Genomic DNA, 17,745 nt, shown 5'->3' with positions numbered 1-17,745 from the left:
ACAAAGAAAAAGGCACTGCAGCACATCTGTACTATTTGTAATACTTCACTCTGGTATTGTCTTCCACAATAACTTGGTGTAAATACAGCTCTGGATTTCAGAGCACTTTTTCTTCCTCCTTTCTTCCTCAATTACCCCCAAACAATTACTGGTTTTGCTGTCACCAAAAATTGTTAAAGCTTCTCTTGAAACTAATCTTACCTTCAAAGAACTGCTGCAAAGCCTCATTTTCTCCCACCACATCCATGAAAAGCCAGAAGTGTTTTGCTTTCCTACTACTTGAAGAGCTCCTGCTGGGACAAATGCACTCTCTTCCAGATGATTATGAACGTGCCAAGGAACACATCACGTTTTTGTCAGAGGTTCCAATGACTTTATCCCAGCTGATTTCATTCCTCCATAACTAGAGACAGGGTTATACTTAGACTTTATGTAAACGACTTAAACTATACATAAAGGAGAACTAACAAGGCTTTAGAGGCAAGATGATTCTAGCCAGTCAGCAAGTCTAATGTTCTTGTTTTCAGGACCTTTGGTCCCAGTACTAATTACACATGCGCAAAAAATGCAGCAATAAAAATTACTTATCTTGTCTTTGTACTTTCACACAGGTCACGTAGGTAGTACTACTGATGAAGGCAACAGTAATCAAAAATGCAAGAGCAAAGCCATCACGGGTAGGTAAGTAGAACTTCCATGTTATTACTACTATTAACAAAACTAAATCACACATTAGCCTGTCTAAGGTAACATTGGAAAACATGTGGGAAAGCAGAACATGGAACAAAGCTCTTTTAAGTCTAGCAGCAAACTCTGCTTCACTTTCTCTTAGTTCATCTTTAAATGCTGAAAACTGCCCATTCTGTCACCAGTAAGCAAGAGAGAAACACTCAAACGTTTTGAGTAGACATCTAAAAAAGGCATTTGGTTATGAACAAAAGTTGCAATGAAGTCTGGAATTGGGACATATTTGGAAGTAATTATATCCACCAGATTAGTAACTGTTGTCCAATTTTTACAAGCCCTGGGAACTCACAGTGAGAAAGGTTTCTCACGATAAACAGCTCATATGAAAAATATAAAAAAGAATTTTGGAGTAGGGACATGAAGACAGAAGTCAGTCAGCATTTACAAGATGTGGATGTAATTGAGCCAAACAGACACTACTACTGAGAAGAACTACATCTTTGTACAAGAAAATCGCCTCAGCATAATACATTTTGGATATTACCACGTATACAAAAAGACTCTTCTCTCTACTTAAATGAGCAACAGGATTTTGTTGTTGTAAAGGATATTACATCAGAATAGCACCAGCTACTGGCTACCATTTGCCTACTGTTAGCTAATCATGGAAATAGTTCTATCTCATTATCTAAACTAAGGATTAAGAAACATTTAGGAAGCATTTATGAGCCTAACATAAAACATTAATATCAATAAACACAGCTTGTTTTCTAAGAGTGAGTAAAACCAGACTTCCTTAGCATTACTAAATGAATAAACAATCCTTTAACAACTGCTGGTCAAACTATTCCAGGTATCTACAACAGTAAATAGTACCCAGTGAGGGGAAATTGAGAAAAGTATTTCCTCAGTACTAAATTAGCCCAGGTTGGAAATACATGCTCCATTACCAATAATATCTAGGTTCAGTTGTTTGTTTTTACCTTAACATTGAAATGCCCAGTCAAAGCCAACACTTGCAAAGTGTTTTCACATATATACAAGCAACACAAACATCGTACTAAATTTCACTGCTCCTTCTACTGACTTTTATGAAAATAGAGAACATTGCAGTGTGACAATTACGAATAGGGTTGGGTTTGTTCAGCATCAAAGAAATGTATATCCACTGAAATGCTTCTTGTTAAAAAAAACAACTGTTTAAGCTCACCTTTCAGTCAGTTTACCTGTCAGAGTTTTAACCTTGTGTGCAATTGATAAATAGTTGTCAGGACTGAGATCCAAAGTTTTGCCAAAAAGGCAAGTCTAGCTCATATCCACAACCATGGCCTTGTAACATCATCAACTGTCCGCTTTTAGATGAGACAATGCCCAGGAAAAAAATGACCACTTGAACTTCAAGTGCTAAAGAAACACTTCCAACAGAAAAAGCATCTCTCAAGAGGCCAGGATCCTTTTTTGGGATTCTCTGACATAATTTTTTTTCATACACACAGATTGTAACATTATATGGAAATTAGCATCAGCATGTTAGAGAAATCACATAATGGAAATTTCTGAGTTTCAAGAACAAGTATGGGGAAAAATAGGTATAAGAATTGAAAACTGGAAATCCCAGAAGAGTAGGAGAAAAAAACCCTAATTTAAAGGAATGAAAAACTTCTAGTGAAAGAAAATTAAAAGGAAAAGTTTTAGTCACCAGGTCAGAATAGATTTCTAGATGAGCCAACAAGATAATTCTATTGCTCCTTCATATTTGAGAAGCAGTCTTCCCTAAAGAGGAGATACTCAGGTTTATTGTGCTGTGACTCTTCACTATATGTGTTTCTCTTCTTACAAACATGTTTTTAAAAATTACAAGTATAGGAAAGCAGCACTTTTGTCACAGCTGTCTGTTAACTGTACTGGCATACATGCATAGAAAGCTACATAAGTGTACCTAAACACTACAGTGAAGAAAATACCAGGCATATATTAGCTTTTCATAAAACCAATTTTACATTTTGGAGTGTCCTAATTGGGAGGTTCACATCATACTGCATCACAAAGAACAGAACACAGAGACTGTTTCAGATTAACACTTTAATCAGAAGTTTTGTTTTTTAAATGTAAATTACAATCACTAATACACCTGCAAGTGCTTACCACATTTGTTCAACTAAGTATTATATGTACGCATATACAGCATAGGTCAGTTTAAAACAATCACAGTACTTCTTAATGCCATCTGCAAATGGAGAAAGATCTTGGACCCACTTGAAGGAAATAAATACCAAGTGACAAAAAAAGGTTCAGCAATTCCAGTTATGTATATTCAGTGAAGTTCATGCACGCACAAGAGTAAAAAGTTTCAGAGCTCTTCCTTGTAATAGCCAAGTTTTGCTAGTGACATCTCTCGTCTCAGCTGCATAACTTCCCAGAACATCTGATCCACTAAAAAAGACAGAAATATCATTAAATATACCAAATTTACATTTTATTTCTGCTGATGCATTCAGGCTGCCTTACTCTACATGAGTTTCAGAGAACTTCATAACAAACGTCTGGTAAAACCAGCATTAGTATTTGTAAGGGCTAATTGTACTTGGTTATGACAAGATTTGATCAAGTACATATTCTAAACATTCCAAATGAGAGTCCCACAAAAATTCCTCAGATTTTAGATATCTTTAAAATGGAGAACAGAACTATATCAGTACTTCTTGTCAGCTTCAATTAATTGTAGTTTCTTATTTAAGCCCCTTGACTCATTTTCTGTGAAACTAAAGGACTACAAAAAAAAAAAAAAATAGAGCTTGTTAAATAAGAATTGTTTCACCAAAGAATCTGTAATTTTGTTATAATTTTGCCATATATAATCTTTCTTGCTCCCTTTTTTCCTACACTAATCTGCTAGCAACAATAAACTGGGTAGGAAAGACCTTTTATTTATTATTTCATCCATATCTTCCTAAACATAAGCCTAATGCATAGCCTAAGCTTCTAGATGTCACAGCGATGGGGTATGTAATTATTCAAGATGAAATTTCCACGCAGTCAAGATCCTGATGTAAAACGTCTACAAATATCATTCTGAACAACAAGTACAAGGTATTCCCCACCAGAGTTTAAAAAACACTTTTGTAAAAGTGATCTGTCTTAGAAATTATATGATGCATTAGTAGAAATGCATGCAGCACATTATACAGACAATTATGATCAGTGCCAACATTCTTATGAATGTATTGTTGAAATCCTTTTATAAAGCCAGAAATGCAAATTCTATGTTCTAGTGATAAAGATGACAACTGAGCTGAAACACCAAAAATTTTTTTTTTCACAAACTTCTTGGGAAGAATAAATCAATCTGATAATGTTGAAAATATTTCATTTTATGACATAAGTTTTTTATCTCAATAAAAAATAAACAATTTTCAGTTGAAACTTCACAAGTCCTTTTGGTCAAAGTAAAAGCCTTTTAACTACAAACCATATTAAAACTTAAATAACACATTTTCAAGATCTTCAGTGATGCTAGTAAATCAGTAAAAATTACCACTATCTGAAGGTTTCATTAAACTTAAGTATAGGAAATAGCTGAATTTCTGGTGAATTCCTTGACCCTTCAACATTGAAAATTAACAGCATTATTTTTTGTAAGTAAGTCTATCTATCACCTCAGAAGTACTTCAGGTTAGAAATATTTGGGTGTAGCTAAAATCCTGAGCTCTTGAAATTTGGAAACATCAGGAAGAGATGACTATAGGTGAGGTAGCAAAGCGGGGCTTTGAATTCATCAAATTCTTGATGAAGCAAATCCACCGGGACTTGAAAACTGGAATAATGAAATGCACAGACATCCATAAATATTACTTTACTTTCGAAAATGCAACTGAACTGAAAAAAATATTAACATTTTCACAGTGAAAGCAAATATTTTAATTTCCTATTGACACAGGGCTAATGACACTTTTTCCACTATTTGTGCTCAGTATTTCTGGGAGTCTGAGTGATATGACCAGTTTCAAAAAAAATTTGGACTGGAAGCTGTAAAGGCAATATTCTTTGACCTGGACAGGAAACACAATTAAATCAACTGTGTGCAGTTTAAACACTGTTTAAAATCATCTTCACAGTCAAATCATCTTCTTTTCCTTTTCTAACGATAAACATGTAAAATGGTCAAGAAAATGAAGACAGAACTATGCCTCCAACATGCAATATATTTTTAAATTCCAGAACTAAGTAACTAGGCCTACCACAAATATGTTTTCACAAATATCATCTTTTATATGGACATACTGGAAACAAACAGCACAGCTAAGCAAGTTTCTGAATTACTGTGCAGACACAGTTTAAATAGGCAGTTGTGGAATAATGATATTTTGACATGACCAAAGCAGCTGGGTAACAAAAAGGTAGGCAACCTGTCGCCCCCACCCCCACCAAGCCACTGAAGCAATGGCAGTAAAAACCACATTTTTATTTTGGGGTGGAGGGTGATCAAGCCTTACATTTATAACCAGAGCTCTAATCAAGATTTGGTCATGCTACTGCCATGATCTCATTTCTCACCTGCACTCAGATGAATGATTACAGGCTTTCTATATATATCAAAGGTTACCTGTTTACATTTTTCAATTTAACCCAAAATATTTTCTTTCTTGCCACTTCCCCCTGAAAAAACCAGTCTGACAAGAACAGCTGTCTCAGTAGCCACTGCACAAAATGAAAAGACATGCCAAAACACCAAGCTGAAGAAAAAATGGCCCAGATCAAACCAAACTGAAGCTCTTTGCATCTAAAATACCCACACTTTCTGTGACAGAGATTTTGACTACTGTGTGGAAAAATTGCAACTAACTCCCCTAATTAGATTTTGTATTAATATTTCTTATTGTATAAGGGGTTTTTAAATGGATCAAAAATCAATGCATTATAATTTGCTGTTTTAAAAAATAACTTCATTGGAGAGTAAAATATCACCATATTTTAAAATTACAATGATAACCATCAACTGATAACCTAGCTGATAATCACAGCTAGCAACTTCATGGCATAGAGAGCAACTTTTAGGAACAAGCACCATGTAAATGTCTCTTTATGTAGGTCAAATACAATTTTTTTATACTCACCATCTTGCTGCTTCAACAGTCCTTGCTGGATGTATCGAATATATGTAAAGAAGTTACACACAGAAGTGATCTAAACTCATAAAAATAATGGTGGTTAATGTAATTTTGCACAGAGGTATGGAAAAATAGCTAAATGACTACTACACAAAATTGAATCATAGTAAATCTACTTACCCTGTAACGACAGAATGGAGAAATGTAGTAATAACTGCTTGAATCTCCTAATTTGATTCTATGCTTGCATGACTTACTTTGTCCACTGAGAGCACATTTCCTACAAATGTAAAGGTCACATGATTCAATAAACAAATCTGACAATTTCTAAATACATGCATGTGTTTATGGTGTTAATGTAACTGCTCCATATTGGCACAGATAGATGAGTCTCTACCTTCATTTTACAAGCCGCAATTATTACATTATGTTGTCAGTTATTTTAGTTCCACAAGGCCTAATTTAATTTCAATACTGGTGTGTTATGATGCTTTTTTTGAATTCTAAAACTTTCTTCACCTCTGAGAACACACTTCCATATTCACTAATTTAAATTGGCTTGACAACTCTGGCACAGTGGGATTTCTTTAATTAACTCTTGATATGTCAAATAAACATTTTTTAAATTATCAGTTGATGCTAACATTTAAACAGATTTTTTGAAGTTCTGCTTGATATTGTATTTCATCCTTAAAAAATATCTGCTCCACAGAAGAGCAGTCAATTCTCTGAGATGCATTTTAAATCCAGTTTTGCATTTATGCCCAAATTGAAATCATATTTTATATTCAGAGTATAAAACCTTTTGGGACAAAGGAAAATGGGCTGTCTGGCAGTAATTCTTTCTGTTACCATTACAGAAAGTGAGAGTAAAATAATCAAATTTACTTCTGGTGTATTGCAACTATGCAGTATTCAGGAAAGGTCATGAGTCAACACAGACTGTCCCCCCCCCCCAAAAAAAAAAAAAATTCAGGAAAACAATGCATTTTTTAAAGATGACAAGAAGTTGATTTATTCTGAATGTCTGTATTACAGCATCTCAGATGAATTGGGTTGTCATGGCAACCACTGTTTCATTAATTTTAAAAGCTGCTGACTCTCCTTTCTCCATTTCTACCTCATGAAATTGAGGAGTCTAAGACCAAGCTGTCTTTCAAAAGTGAAACAAAAATTCTAAGCTTCTGTGGTTCTAAACAGTGGCTCATAGGCCTTTTAAATTGCCTGCAGCTGGTCCACAGAACCATCTAAAACAGGAGAAAATTGAAGCGTGTATATGATTTTCCATAGCAATTTAAGGGGACTGACTGTTCATTGATACAAGAAACCCTCGAGCAGCTGAAGCAAGCTGGATCACAATCTCAGTCTAGCTTTTGTCAGAAGACAAACTTTCAATGCCAGGAAAATAAAACCCTTTTTATAAATTCTGGTTACATAATTGCCTTCTGTACCTCCTCTTCCATCACACCAGTTAAATACTGAGGGCTCCTGCTGGTGACTCAGTTTTGTGATGTAGAGCACACACAACTCAGAGCTTGTTCCCCATGGGGATAATTATGTGAACCTTCTGGGGAAACCTAGCTGTCTTTTGTTAAGGCAGCACTCACTACACACCAACAGTTACCATTCAGTATCTTCCATATATTCAGAACCTTTCTGTACTACTATCACTGCTCTCTGTCCTCCACCCCTAACTATGCTACTTGGGCTGTGACCCGCTATTTTATGCATCTGTTCCCCACATGAGTGTACAACAAAATGCAGACGTACAACAAAATTATTTCCTTAAAAACATTACTCTCAATTTTGTTACTGTTTTTCAGTTTGTCCATATTAAGTAACCCATTTAAGAAGACAGTTGCAATAAAAAAAAGCTTTTTTCACCATATAAAAATAAAAACCTGAAACTACTATGCTGATTCAGCGAAAATTGTAACACCTGTTTCCCATTCACTGCCAGTATAATATTTAAGGCAAAGCACAATTGCTGTCAAATTAGACTTAAGTACTGCAGATTCCTTATCTATTACTTATCTACAAGCAGCACCACAGAAGTTTTTGTCAGCACAGAAGAGTTGGAAAAGGGAGAAAAAAATTTGCCTGACCTTTTGGTAGATCTAAAATAACTCAATTATAACTTGTGCATTGTCATCTCAAAACATTAATCTCTATCTTGGCAAATATTTAAGCATTTTTTAAGTTCTGATTTAAAAGTTATCCTACACTAGAGAAAAAAGGTTAAAAATCTCCAGAAATTTCTGAATGATGCAGCTGAGTCTCTTGTCTGGCTAAGTACTTCATCACATCAAGATGTAGCAAAGTTGATTGAACCACAATTATTTTAAATCCATTTGCCAGTCGTTCTTTAATGACAAATCACTTGTTTCAGTGGTTTCTCACTGTTCAGATTCTCTACTGCATTCATGGAACACAGCTTACAGTGGCAGATCTTAGATAGAAATTCACTACCCCTTGAGTAGCTCCATTACTGGTGTAGGACCTTCTGATGAGAGGCTGCTACAGCTCAAGAAGTGTGTTCTAGTGACAGGAGGAAGCTGAAACATATTTGAATGCCTGAATTTTGCAGGCTAGAAGGGATCAAAGACTAAGTCATAAAACACACAAAACACAAATTTTCATTTTATACAGCCTCTTGAAAGAGAAAATAAAGTGTCAGTTGTAGTTTCTCTTCCACTGGACAGAGGAAAAACAAGGGTTAAAAAAGCAATGGCAATGAGAAAGAAAAAAGTCTTAAGAGTCAGATGAAAACATTTTGACAGAAGTTTTCTACTGTAAAACTGAGCTCTCTCAAATGAAGTATTACAGAGAAAATTGTCAACTTGTCCAAAATATCTCCAACAGAAAGGTCAAGTCTTTCTCAAGATTTGAAAGGCTGCAGATTAACATCGAGACTGACCTTGCTTTCTTACTCCACTAAGGCATCCTACAATCCCTTTCCTTCTCCAGATCATCAAAGCCCAAGCGCCTCAGGCAAGTCCCTCCCACCCAACTTCAGTGTTTGCACCCAACAACAAGTCTTGCTTCAAATTTCTCTAGGCCACTCCAGAATTTCTAAAATAACCTTCCTTCCTGTCATTCAAGCATACTTCCTACTGTAGGTTCAAACTCTCATTCATCTTCATTCCCACTTACAGTCTTCCCGCTCAAATTCAGAGGATTAACTCTCTCTGTATTTCTCAAATACTTCAGCTACCTTTGTCAGTGTCTTATGTATGTCCTAAATTTTTTATGCCACAAGTACTCCAGATGTCATAAACCCAGCCTGTACTATTTCAAGACCTATTTCCTTCATGATGCTTTCCAGCTGAGAGCCCCCAGTTCAAAACCATCTGGTTTATGTATCAGAATGGTCTTCTCCAAATAGATGAATGTTACTTTTGGGGTCAATGCATCAAAACAAGCTAAAGTCAAGCTCTCCCCAAATGATATGGTTTGTTCTATATTTGGGGGTTTTTTTTGAGTTTCATTTATTAGTTGCTTCTTTTCCCATAAAATTTGTAACAACAAACTTGAAGTCTTAGATTTCAGGAAATCAAATTTAAGATACACAAATCTGACTGAGGTAATCAGTGATAGCAGTTTTCTCAAGCCAAGAGATCCTAAATGAGTCAAGATTAACCCCTTGTGTTAGCTCAACATACTTTGGTCCCCCACATTCAACTGCAGAAGCTTTCACAAATCGAACAGGTTGCAAGCCAACAGGTTCAATGCTCAGAGTGTTGTTTTCAACAGCTTCCAGAACAGCTGAGGCCAACTGCAAGAGAAATTTAGAAAGCAGTTAAAAACAGCTCTGCTTCATCCACTGCCTTAAAGCAGAGACATATTTCCTCTTCTGTAAAGTTAAGAACACGGGGGGGAAATCAGCCCACCAAACAAAACTTTAATTATAAATATGATTTCATTTTCATCACGAGCAAGAGGTCCCATTTCCAGGCTCCTGTTTAAATTCTGCCCTACAAATAACCCTGTAGCCCCTGAGGCAACCTAACTTCCTTTACAGCCTGGAATGTAGCAGAGCATGTTTAAAACACTAACCGTATTTTCAGCCTTTCCTCATACACTCAAACAGCAGATGTATTTGTACATGCTGTGCTCTTGTCAGACACAATAAGGCACAAAGTTCATCTTTAAAAATTGGTCTAATTTTATTGTGTTCTATGAAAAATACAAAATTATGCTGCATACATCTTTATCTTGAATAAAACGAGTAAATGTTATGTCACTGTGTTTCAGCTAAAGATGAAAGGTATTCAAACAAGACTGAACAATATATAGAAAAGCCAGTTGCAACTTTCAAACACTAGTATACTTAAAGTACAGCTTGGCCCAGGTCTTTTATGTTCACTCCTTATAAACAATCATGGGACACTGGAAATGTGACCATTTTGCTTGATTGGACTGAACACTTGCCCAAGACCACTGTTTCAAGTAATAGCCGTTATCTGATGTAAAAAAAGGTAAGGTGCAACTTACATTACAAATGAAATAATTTTGTGCCAAGGTTCCTTCCTACTAAGTAATAAAGATATTTTTCTATTGTATTTTAATTACTTTAAGACCAGAATGTATTATTAAAGTAGATTATATGAAATACTCTCTCTGCCATCTCCCAAAAGCAGAACGCTACACATACACACAACAGGCTACTGAGAGTTAAAGTACTTCAACCATTCACATAATTGCACTTTCAATTATTCAAAAACACAATACATGTGTAATTTATTGTTTGGTTTAACTGCACATCAGCCTATCAACAGCCAAGTAAAACTGAAGTTGGTCACTACACACAGCATCTGGAAACAATAAATGATGTAACTGACAAGTGCTAGAAGCCTGATTCTACCCTCAAAATGCAATACAAATCTACAGTAACTCTATTACAAATTAAGAACAAAATTCAAAATTAAGTCATTGCAAAAGTCAACAGGATGGCCTACTTTTATATACTGCAGAAGCAATGTAATTCCCATAGCAACCAAGTAAATTTTTTAGTGGGAGAGGTTCATATGATGCTGTGCACCAACCACAACAAACTGGTATACAATTAACTAAAAGACTGCATGTGCTTATGGCCAGCAAGTAACCGTAGATGAAAAGCATGGGAAAAGAATACGTCCTGAGAACAACAGATAAACATTATGAAAAAAAATGTAGGATTTTCTGTGTGAAGTGTTTAATTTTACTGGGAAAGAATACCAATAACTAACGATGTTAAAATTTCTTGTCCTTATTTTAATTAAGATCTGAGAACATGCTCCCTCTTCCCTACTGGTCGATACTACAAGCACCACCTGTAAATGGAGCTTAAAAGCAAAAACTAAGTAAAGCAGTTGGATCTGTAATCAGTTCCATGTTATTCCCAGGACAGATAAAACTCCAGTCTTTCTTCTGTATGGGAGAATGTGTGGGAAGAACACAAGGAAAAAAGTCTCATAATTTGATTCCTCTAAAATTGTATTTACCAACTGCCTCTATTGAATCTTAAATCCCAAAGTCTAATTCTTGTAACTCAAAACTCTCTTCAGGAAAAGACCCAGACTGTGCTTGCAGTCTGCTCTGATTGACATGAGAGAAAATCAGTCCACAAAAATAAATATATTGGTCTCTATTGCCCTTTAAATAAAAATACAGAACACAACTTTTACACTGTATTTGAAGTATCAGGAAGTAAGCTTCCATCCACTCCTAAAAAGACCAGACTCTAACAGACAGGAGTAACATTTGAAGAAGCAGACATAGAGAGGTCACACCTAGAAGAGCATAAATGGAATAAAATAGTGAAAAAAAAAATGGTCATTTCAATACTCCAGACCAAACTTTAGGATTTCACGGTAAATTGTCACACACTAATGAAACAAAAATGGTTGAACTGTATATTGAAAACAATATAATGGTACTTTGGCACCATGTAACATATTTAAGGGGAAAACATCATGGAGCACATTTAGACCATTTCCATTACCTCACTTTTGGAGAAAGTTAAACATGGAAAAATATCTTCCCGATAAATTTTGTCCAAGAAAGGACATGATCTGTCCATAGTAGGCTCATCCTTCCAAGATCTGAAGTCATTGTACAGAGATAGGTCAGCCTAGAACACACAAAGATTCACATATCTTAGTAACATAATGATCACACTAGTGTCTATCATTTGCAGATATCCACAGGTAAATGATAAGCATTAAAATGCTTTCTATTGTACTGTAAAAATTGGAAGAATGCAATGTGTAAATTGAAAGAATGTTATCATGACTCAGCTATGAATACCTGCATAAATCCACTTTCCCAAGCCTGTAAATTCAAGCAAATCAAAACATAAAATTTTCAATACACAGAGATAATGCATCTACTGGTTACCACTACACCAGGGACAAGCTAATTACCTTTCCCCCATTTCCTAAGCTTACAGATAGCTTTGAAAAACCTAGGAAGAGCCAGAAAACAGTTTCCACCTTCATGCATGTTCATTACAGTATTTTAGCTCACCTCCATTTATGTAAGTTAAGAAAAGCAGAGAAATTTAAAGAAAACTACTATCCTAGTTTTCTAGGATAAAAAGAAGTATTATCTTTTTATAAAATAGATAAAAAGACTTTTTAATCTTTTTTAAAATATCCTAAGTATTTCACATGTTCATGCTGCATCTGACTCCAACATGCTGGTGGTCCTAACACTAAAGAAAACAGACTAACACTGCTGGTCTTGAATATACTAAGAGAAGAAAACAGGAAGTAAATGTACAACTTTTAACTAAAAGTACACTGTTATTCTTCATTTTTCATCTTTATGCCAAAACTCTCTCCTACACCTCCCTACAACAGAAAGGCAAGGATGTTTGCTGGGAATGATTTATGAGCCTGCTCCCCCACAGATCCTCTAGTCAAAGAGGAAATGCTAAAACTATCGATTAATCATGCTCAGATGAACTGTGTTCTGTGGTCGGAAAAAGGTAATTCTACCAGTTTTGAAAACACCTTGTTTTGTCATCTCCAGGCTGAGGTCAGTTAGCAGTAGGATGGCACCTACCCAGTGTGGTGGTCCACAGAAAGGTACTAAGTTGTTATTAAAAATCTATTTGCATTATGGGGCAGTCTGTCCCACAGGCATGCTACCCACCAACAGCTAGAGCACACTGAGGTGCTCCCAGAGCACATCATCTGCTTTAGGGTTACTTGAGAAGGACCTCTCATGGGCTCCAACACTGCTGCAGGACACAAGGCAAGCGGAGTGAGGTGAGTTTCGACATTCTGCTTCAGCACCTTTTGCCCTTTTTAAATCCCTTTCTTGAACTACAGCAGACCTATACTCCTAAAACTATAGAAAGGGTGTATACTACAGGTGAAAGATAAGCCAGGATGTAAATTTAAAATACTGCACAATTTAAAAAAAAATACAGAAAAGATAATAAAATGTGGAAATAGTGTATGCTAAAAACTGATTTTTAATCCTATTTGAAAGATCAGTATGCTGCTTTGAACCAACTTCATTCTCTTTTTCATTCCCCAGGCATCACTCCTTTTGAGTTCTCAGAACTTTGCCATTCTTTTACATATGTGGTTTGGGGAGTTCTTTCATCACTTCCAGGGGTTTTTGGTTATACTTTATTATTTTTCTTTTCACTTTTTTCCTCCCGAGCAAGTTACTGGAAATTTTATTTTCATTAGAGCCACCTGCAGTATGCTCAGGTACAATCAGGAACAACTACCTTAATTAAGCTAATCCATAAGTGTTCTAGTTGCTAAGCCACCAACTTCACTGTACAAGTGGAATTCAATAGGTGTAACTTGCTTCCTAAAGGAACATTTCCCATTACTTAAATCTATCTCAGGTCTGACTTTAAAATTAATACAACCAAGAGATACCAGCAGAAAAACATCCGTTTTTCACTTGTACTCTAGAAGTCTAAAAATTAATATGCATTTTTTATTAACTTGGTTATTTTCTAGATCAATTTTACCCAAACCACAGTTTATAAAGAAGCTGCCTTGAAAATAATTGTTCAGTGACCATAGCTTGATGATCTTCATTTTCAATCTACAATGTGTGATGCAAGTGTATCTCCTCCCTGCCTTTACATATGCTTTCACTAGATCCACTTTTGATTACCTGAAATTAAATATACAGTCAAATGTAATAACAATTCCGGTTAAATTTTTTATGCTTTCATTACAATAAATATGAAAATGGCAAAATATCTCAGCTCTTTGAACAACACTGATGCATTTATCTACCCTTCTGGTGAGGGGATGATATCTGTCTGCTTGAGATCTGGGCAGCTTATCCCAATCTTTTTAATATCTAAATTCATTAGACATGTCTATTTATCCTAGAGGCTACTATCACATGCTAGGAAATATTTCTCTGGGATGTTGGTAGCTTTCTAGCTCCACTTCAATTTAGGGTGGACAGCCAGACACCTGTGACTCTGTCAACATTCCACAAAGAAATCTGAGAGCTGGCCTGTATTTACATGCAGCTCCTTCCCACAACACAAAGCTCTAGGCAGTAGACTCTACAAAAGGATCTAAAGGGACAGTACACAGCCCTGAGCAACGGTACTCTTAACCCCCTTTAGAAGTTAAGTCACACAAAATCAGAAGAATAAGATCCAAAGAGTATGAACAAGAAGAGGACTGAACTAGGGTTTCAGATGCAAGCTCCCAGAAATGCAAAAAAAATTACCTTAGAACAGCTATAAATAAAACCAGCAAACAAGATGACAAAGCACTGGCTAACAGAACAGGTGGGAAGGCATGTATCCCCTGCTTAAAACAATGTCCTAGCTACCATGCCAAAGGCACTCTTCCTTTTTTCACCCCATTGTACATTCCATTAAATACTCCTGCTCAGAAGAGAAGTAAAAATACTGAAGTCCCAATGGGTGGAAAACCCATGTGTTTCTTAGTGATTCCCTGGGCCATCACTGGAAGAAAAAGTCACCAGTTTGAGCAGCCTTGAAGTGTCTCCTTATGCAGCCAACAAAAACGTGAATTAACTAAAGAGAAGTGTCTGACTGGTTCTTCTGCAGCATGTCCTCCACAATCATCACCTTCTCTCCATGAGAAACTGAGGCAAAACAGATTTTTCTAGTCTCTCACTCTTGCCCAACTCTTAAAAATTTCACTGAGTCATGACCTTGGTGTGATGCTTACAAAGTAACTGGATTCCATTCCAGTTGTCCCCTTTTCTGAAGAGCAAAAAGGATTCAGTTTTAGTTAGGAAAAATCCTGGGTACCACTGAAAGCAAGCAAGCAGCTTGTAAATCATCTGGGTTTTTTGGAGTATGAAACACAAACTGCAAGACAGCTTAATTTTCTAGGTTTATAGTAAAATGGTATCTAGTACAAATGCAGTTAATGATGACTGGCAAAATAAAGTATAAAGATCCAGTTAGCACATTACCCCTCTGACAATAGCCAGCAGCCACAGAGTTGGCTGAAGAGATATCTGAGGGCAAGGGTAGTGATGCAAGCTTGCAAGCTGCATTTTTTACCTGAATTCCTCGTTTCTCATTTATTGATTTTTGGATTTCATCTGCTGTGCTACTAACCACCCAGTAAAATAAGCTCCTTCTTAACACTTTGGTCAATCTTTGCTACTGCCATTCCAAGGACTCAAGTACCAATCCCTCACCTCATTATTTCCCCATTTTCAGTGACACAAATAGATTTTAAAAAACAAGCAAACAAACCAACCAAAAAACGAATAAAACAAAAAAACCCCAACCAACACACACACACAGGCCCCAGGATTCCAGCAACTCATCACCTGTTCTCTAATAAATTACTGATTTCATCTTTTCCCTGGCCTCTTTCACCCACTACTGATCCATAAAATGCCTCTTCCTCTTTTCTACAACAGTTTACATGATGCTTGTGAAGCAAGTATAAACTTTATGAAGTTTATGAACTTTTAGTGATGGACTTCATTAAAAAGCCACCAGGACTTATCATTCACTTATATTGTTTGGTTTATTGTTTGGAGTTTTTTCATCTCCACATGCAATTCCAATATTTGAAATCTTATCTCATCTTGCCTAAATGACTCAAAGGTAAATAAAACTTGGAAAAATCACCACATATTGCTATGTAAGGAAAGTTTTTTCATTAATTAAAAATAACTCTAAGATAGTAAGAAGATTAAATTAAGATTTAAAATATGCTCTATTTATTGTGAGTAAAACAAAACAAAGCCAGTTTATCAGCAAAAAGAGAACGGTCCTTGTACACTACCTCTTTACAGTCTTTTACAATTGGCTGCATCATGGTAAGGTCCTGATGGCTGCCACCCATAGCACTGCTTGTACTCTTGTTTCTTGCATGGCCTTTCTTAAAAGGAGTTCTTCCACCAGACTGGAACTCCTTAGTTGGAGATGTTGGTGAAGTAGACAGTACTAGTGTTTTCAGTGCTGCTACTTCAGCCTGGAGGACATCAATCTTCACAGGGCAGGGGGGAATAAATCCATTAACAAACAAAAAATATATTAGTTCATAAATATGTTAAATCAATTAAAAAGATGTCCAGCTATCTTGCCGCAAATCAGAACTTCATCTTCCAACAGTACTAACAGACAGATGCCTATGCAATTGCATTCTGTAGTAGCACTGGTTTCCTGTGCACCTTGGTGGCTGACAGGACACTGAAACACCGTGTCCATGGGCGTTCACTAAGAATATGTCAGGCAACACAAACCGAGTATTTATTCTAAAACTGTATACAGGGTTCTAACTATGTATTTATGATTTACACTTCAGTTTTAAAACCATATGAATATACAAAGCAAACAAGTTCAGAAAAAACTCACCTTTCCTTGTGCTTCTTTTAACTGTTTTTCTGCTGCAGCTTGTTTGACATTTGCTTCTTTAACCATTTTGTGCGCTTCCTATAAAAGATGTTTAGCTAGTATAAACGCTTCACACAACTTTATGAAAAATCCAATAACTAACGACATACTTTTGCTTCATGAAGACTACTTGCGACTATTAAGATGTGTCTGAAATTGAATAGCTACATTTAAAAAAAAATCCCTACAAATCTACGATTTTGATTCATCACTGGCCAACTAAGGTTCTCCTTGGTCCTGAACCCAGAGATTCAGAAATTCAGCAACTCCACCCACCCCACTCCAGCAGGAACAGTACCTGTCATGAACACCAGGCTCCAGTCATGCTTCAGTGGCTGCCAAATTCCTTGACCCCCATGAGAAAGACTCAACCAGTAGCAACAAAAGCAACATAGGCATATTCAAAAGAACTTCTCCCTTCTTGTAGCCAGAATAACTAGTTTTAGACAACTGTAAATTCCAGCATGAAGGAACCAGTCAAACAACTATGAAGTCTAAATTCTTGCCATCAATAAAACAGACAAAACAACAGCATAAAAACACTTCATCATTTAATAAACATTTTTAAAGTAGAATGGAAAAAGCACTAATAGAACAATCCAAGTAAAGAGACCAGGCTAAGCCAATAAAGAAGGAAGCATAAAAGGACTGAGGGTTTTCCCAACATCCTTTTACCTCATAACTCTAAGCCTTTTGTTTGTATAATGTATTTGTTTAGGCTCTGATCCAGCAATTTGTGCCTACAATCAAATTACTGTTCTCATGTGGTACTTACTGAAGGCAATAAAAATCGAACTATCAGAGCCACCAACCAAATTACTTAGGATAGGATCCTTTTCATATCTGTAAAGCGCCTAGCACATCTGGACACTATATAAATAAAACAAAAAAGTTCATACATTGTCATACCAAAAGATCTGGCTCCCACTAGCATACAATACAGCTGTATAATATGGGTTTGTAAAATTCTCATAAGTAACAAGACACATGCAGGAATGGGAACATACACATTTATACAATGTGTACAAATACATTTAACATTGACCATGCAGTTTCTGTGTAGAGATGCATCTTTGAAAGCAAAGC

General features: G+C 36.0%; 1 protein-coding gene across 4 annotated transcripts in view; it reads right to left on the bottom strand.

The window, feature by feature from the left end:
• Window positions 1-2,749: 2,749 nt before the first annotated feature.
• RAB3IP (RAB3A interacting protein) overlaps window positions 2,750-17,745 on the bottom strand; it is a 32,377-nt gene continuing 17,381 nt past the window's right edge. For all 4 annotated transcript variants that reach the window (XM_066319158.1, XM_066319160.1, XM_066319159.1 and 1 more), the window contains 7 exons: window positions 16,621-16,698; window positions 16,049-16,252; window positions 11,779-11,907; window positions 9,458-9,570; window positions 5,976-6,075; window positions 5,802-5,871; window positions 2,750-3,120 (listed from right to left, as the gene is read on the bottom strand). In XM_066319158.1, coding sequence (XP_066175255.1) covers window positions 3,038-3,120; window positions 5,802-5,871; window positions 5,976-6,075; window positions 9,458-9,570; window positions 11,779-11,907; window positions 16,049-16,252; window positions 16,621-16,698 — 777 coding nt within the window. In that variant the 3' untranslated portion in view covers window positions 2,750-3,037. The remainder of the gene's footprint in view (window positions 3,121-5,801; window positions 5,872-5,975; window positions 6,076-9,457; window positions 9,571-11,778; window positions 11,908-16,048; window positions 16,253-16,620; window positions 16,699-17,745) is intronic.

This window comes from Sylvia atricapilla, chromosome 5 (assembly GCF_009819655.1).
Source record: "Sylvia atricapilla isolate bSylAtr1 chromosome 5, bSylAtr1.pri, whole genome shotgun sequence".
NCBI classification, from domain to species: domain Eukaryota; kingdom Metazoa; phylum Chordata; class Aves; order Passeriformes; family Sylviidae; genus Sylvia; species Sylvia atricapilla.
Note: the sequence above shows the minus strand (reverse complement) of the source record. Positions and strands in the feature narration are given on the sequence as shown.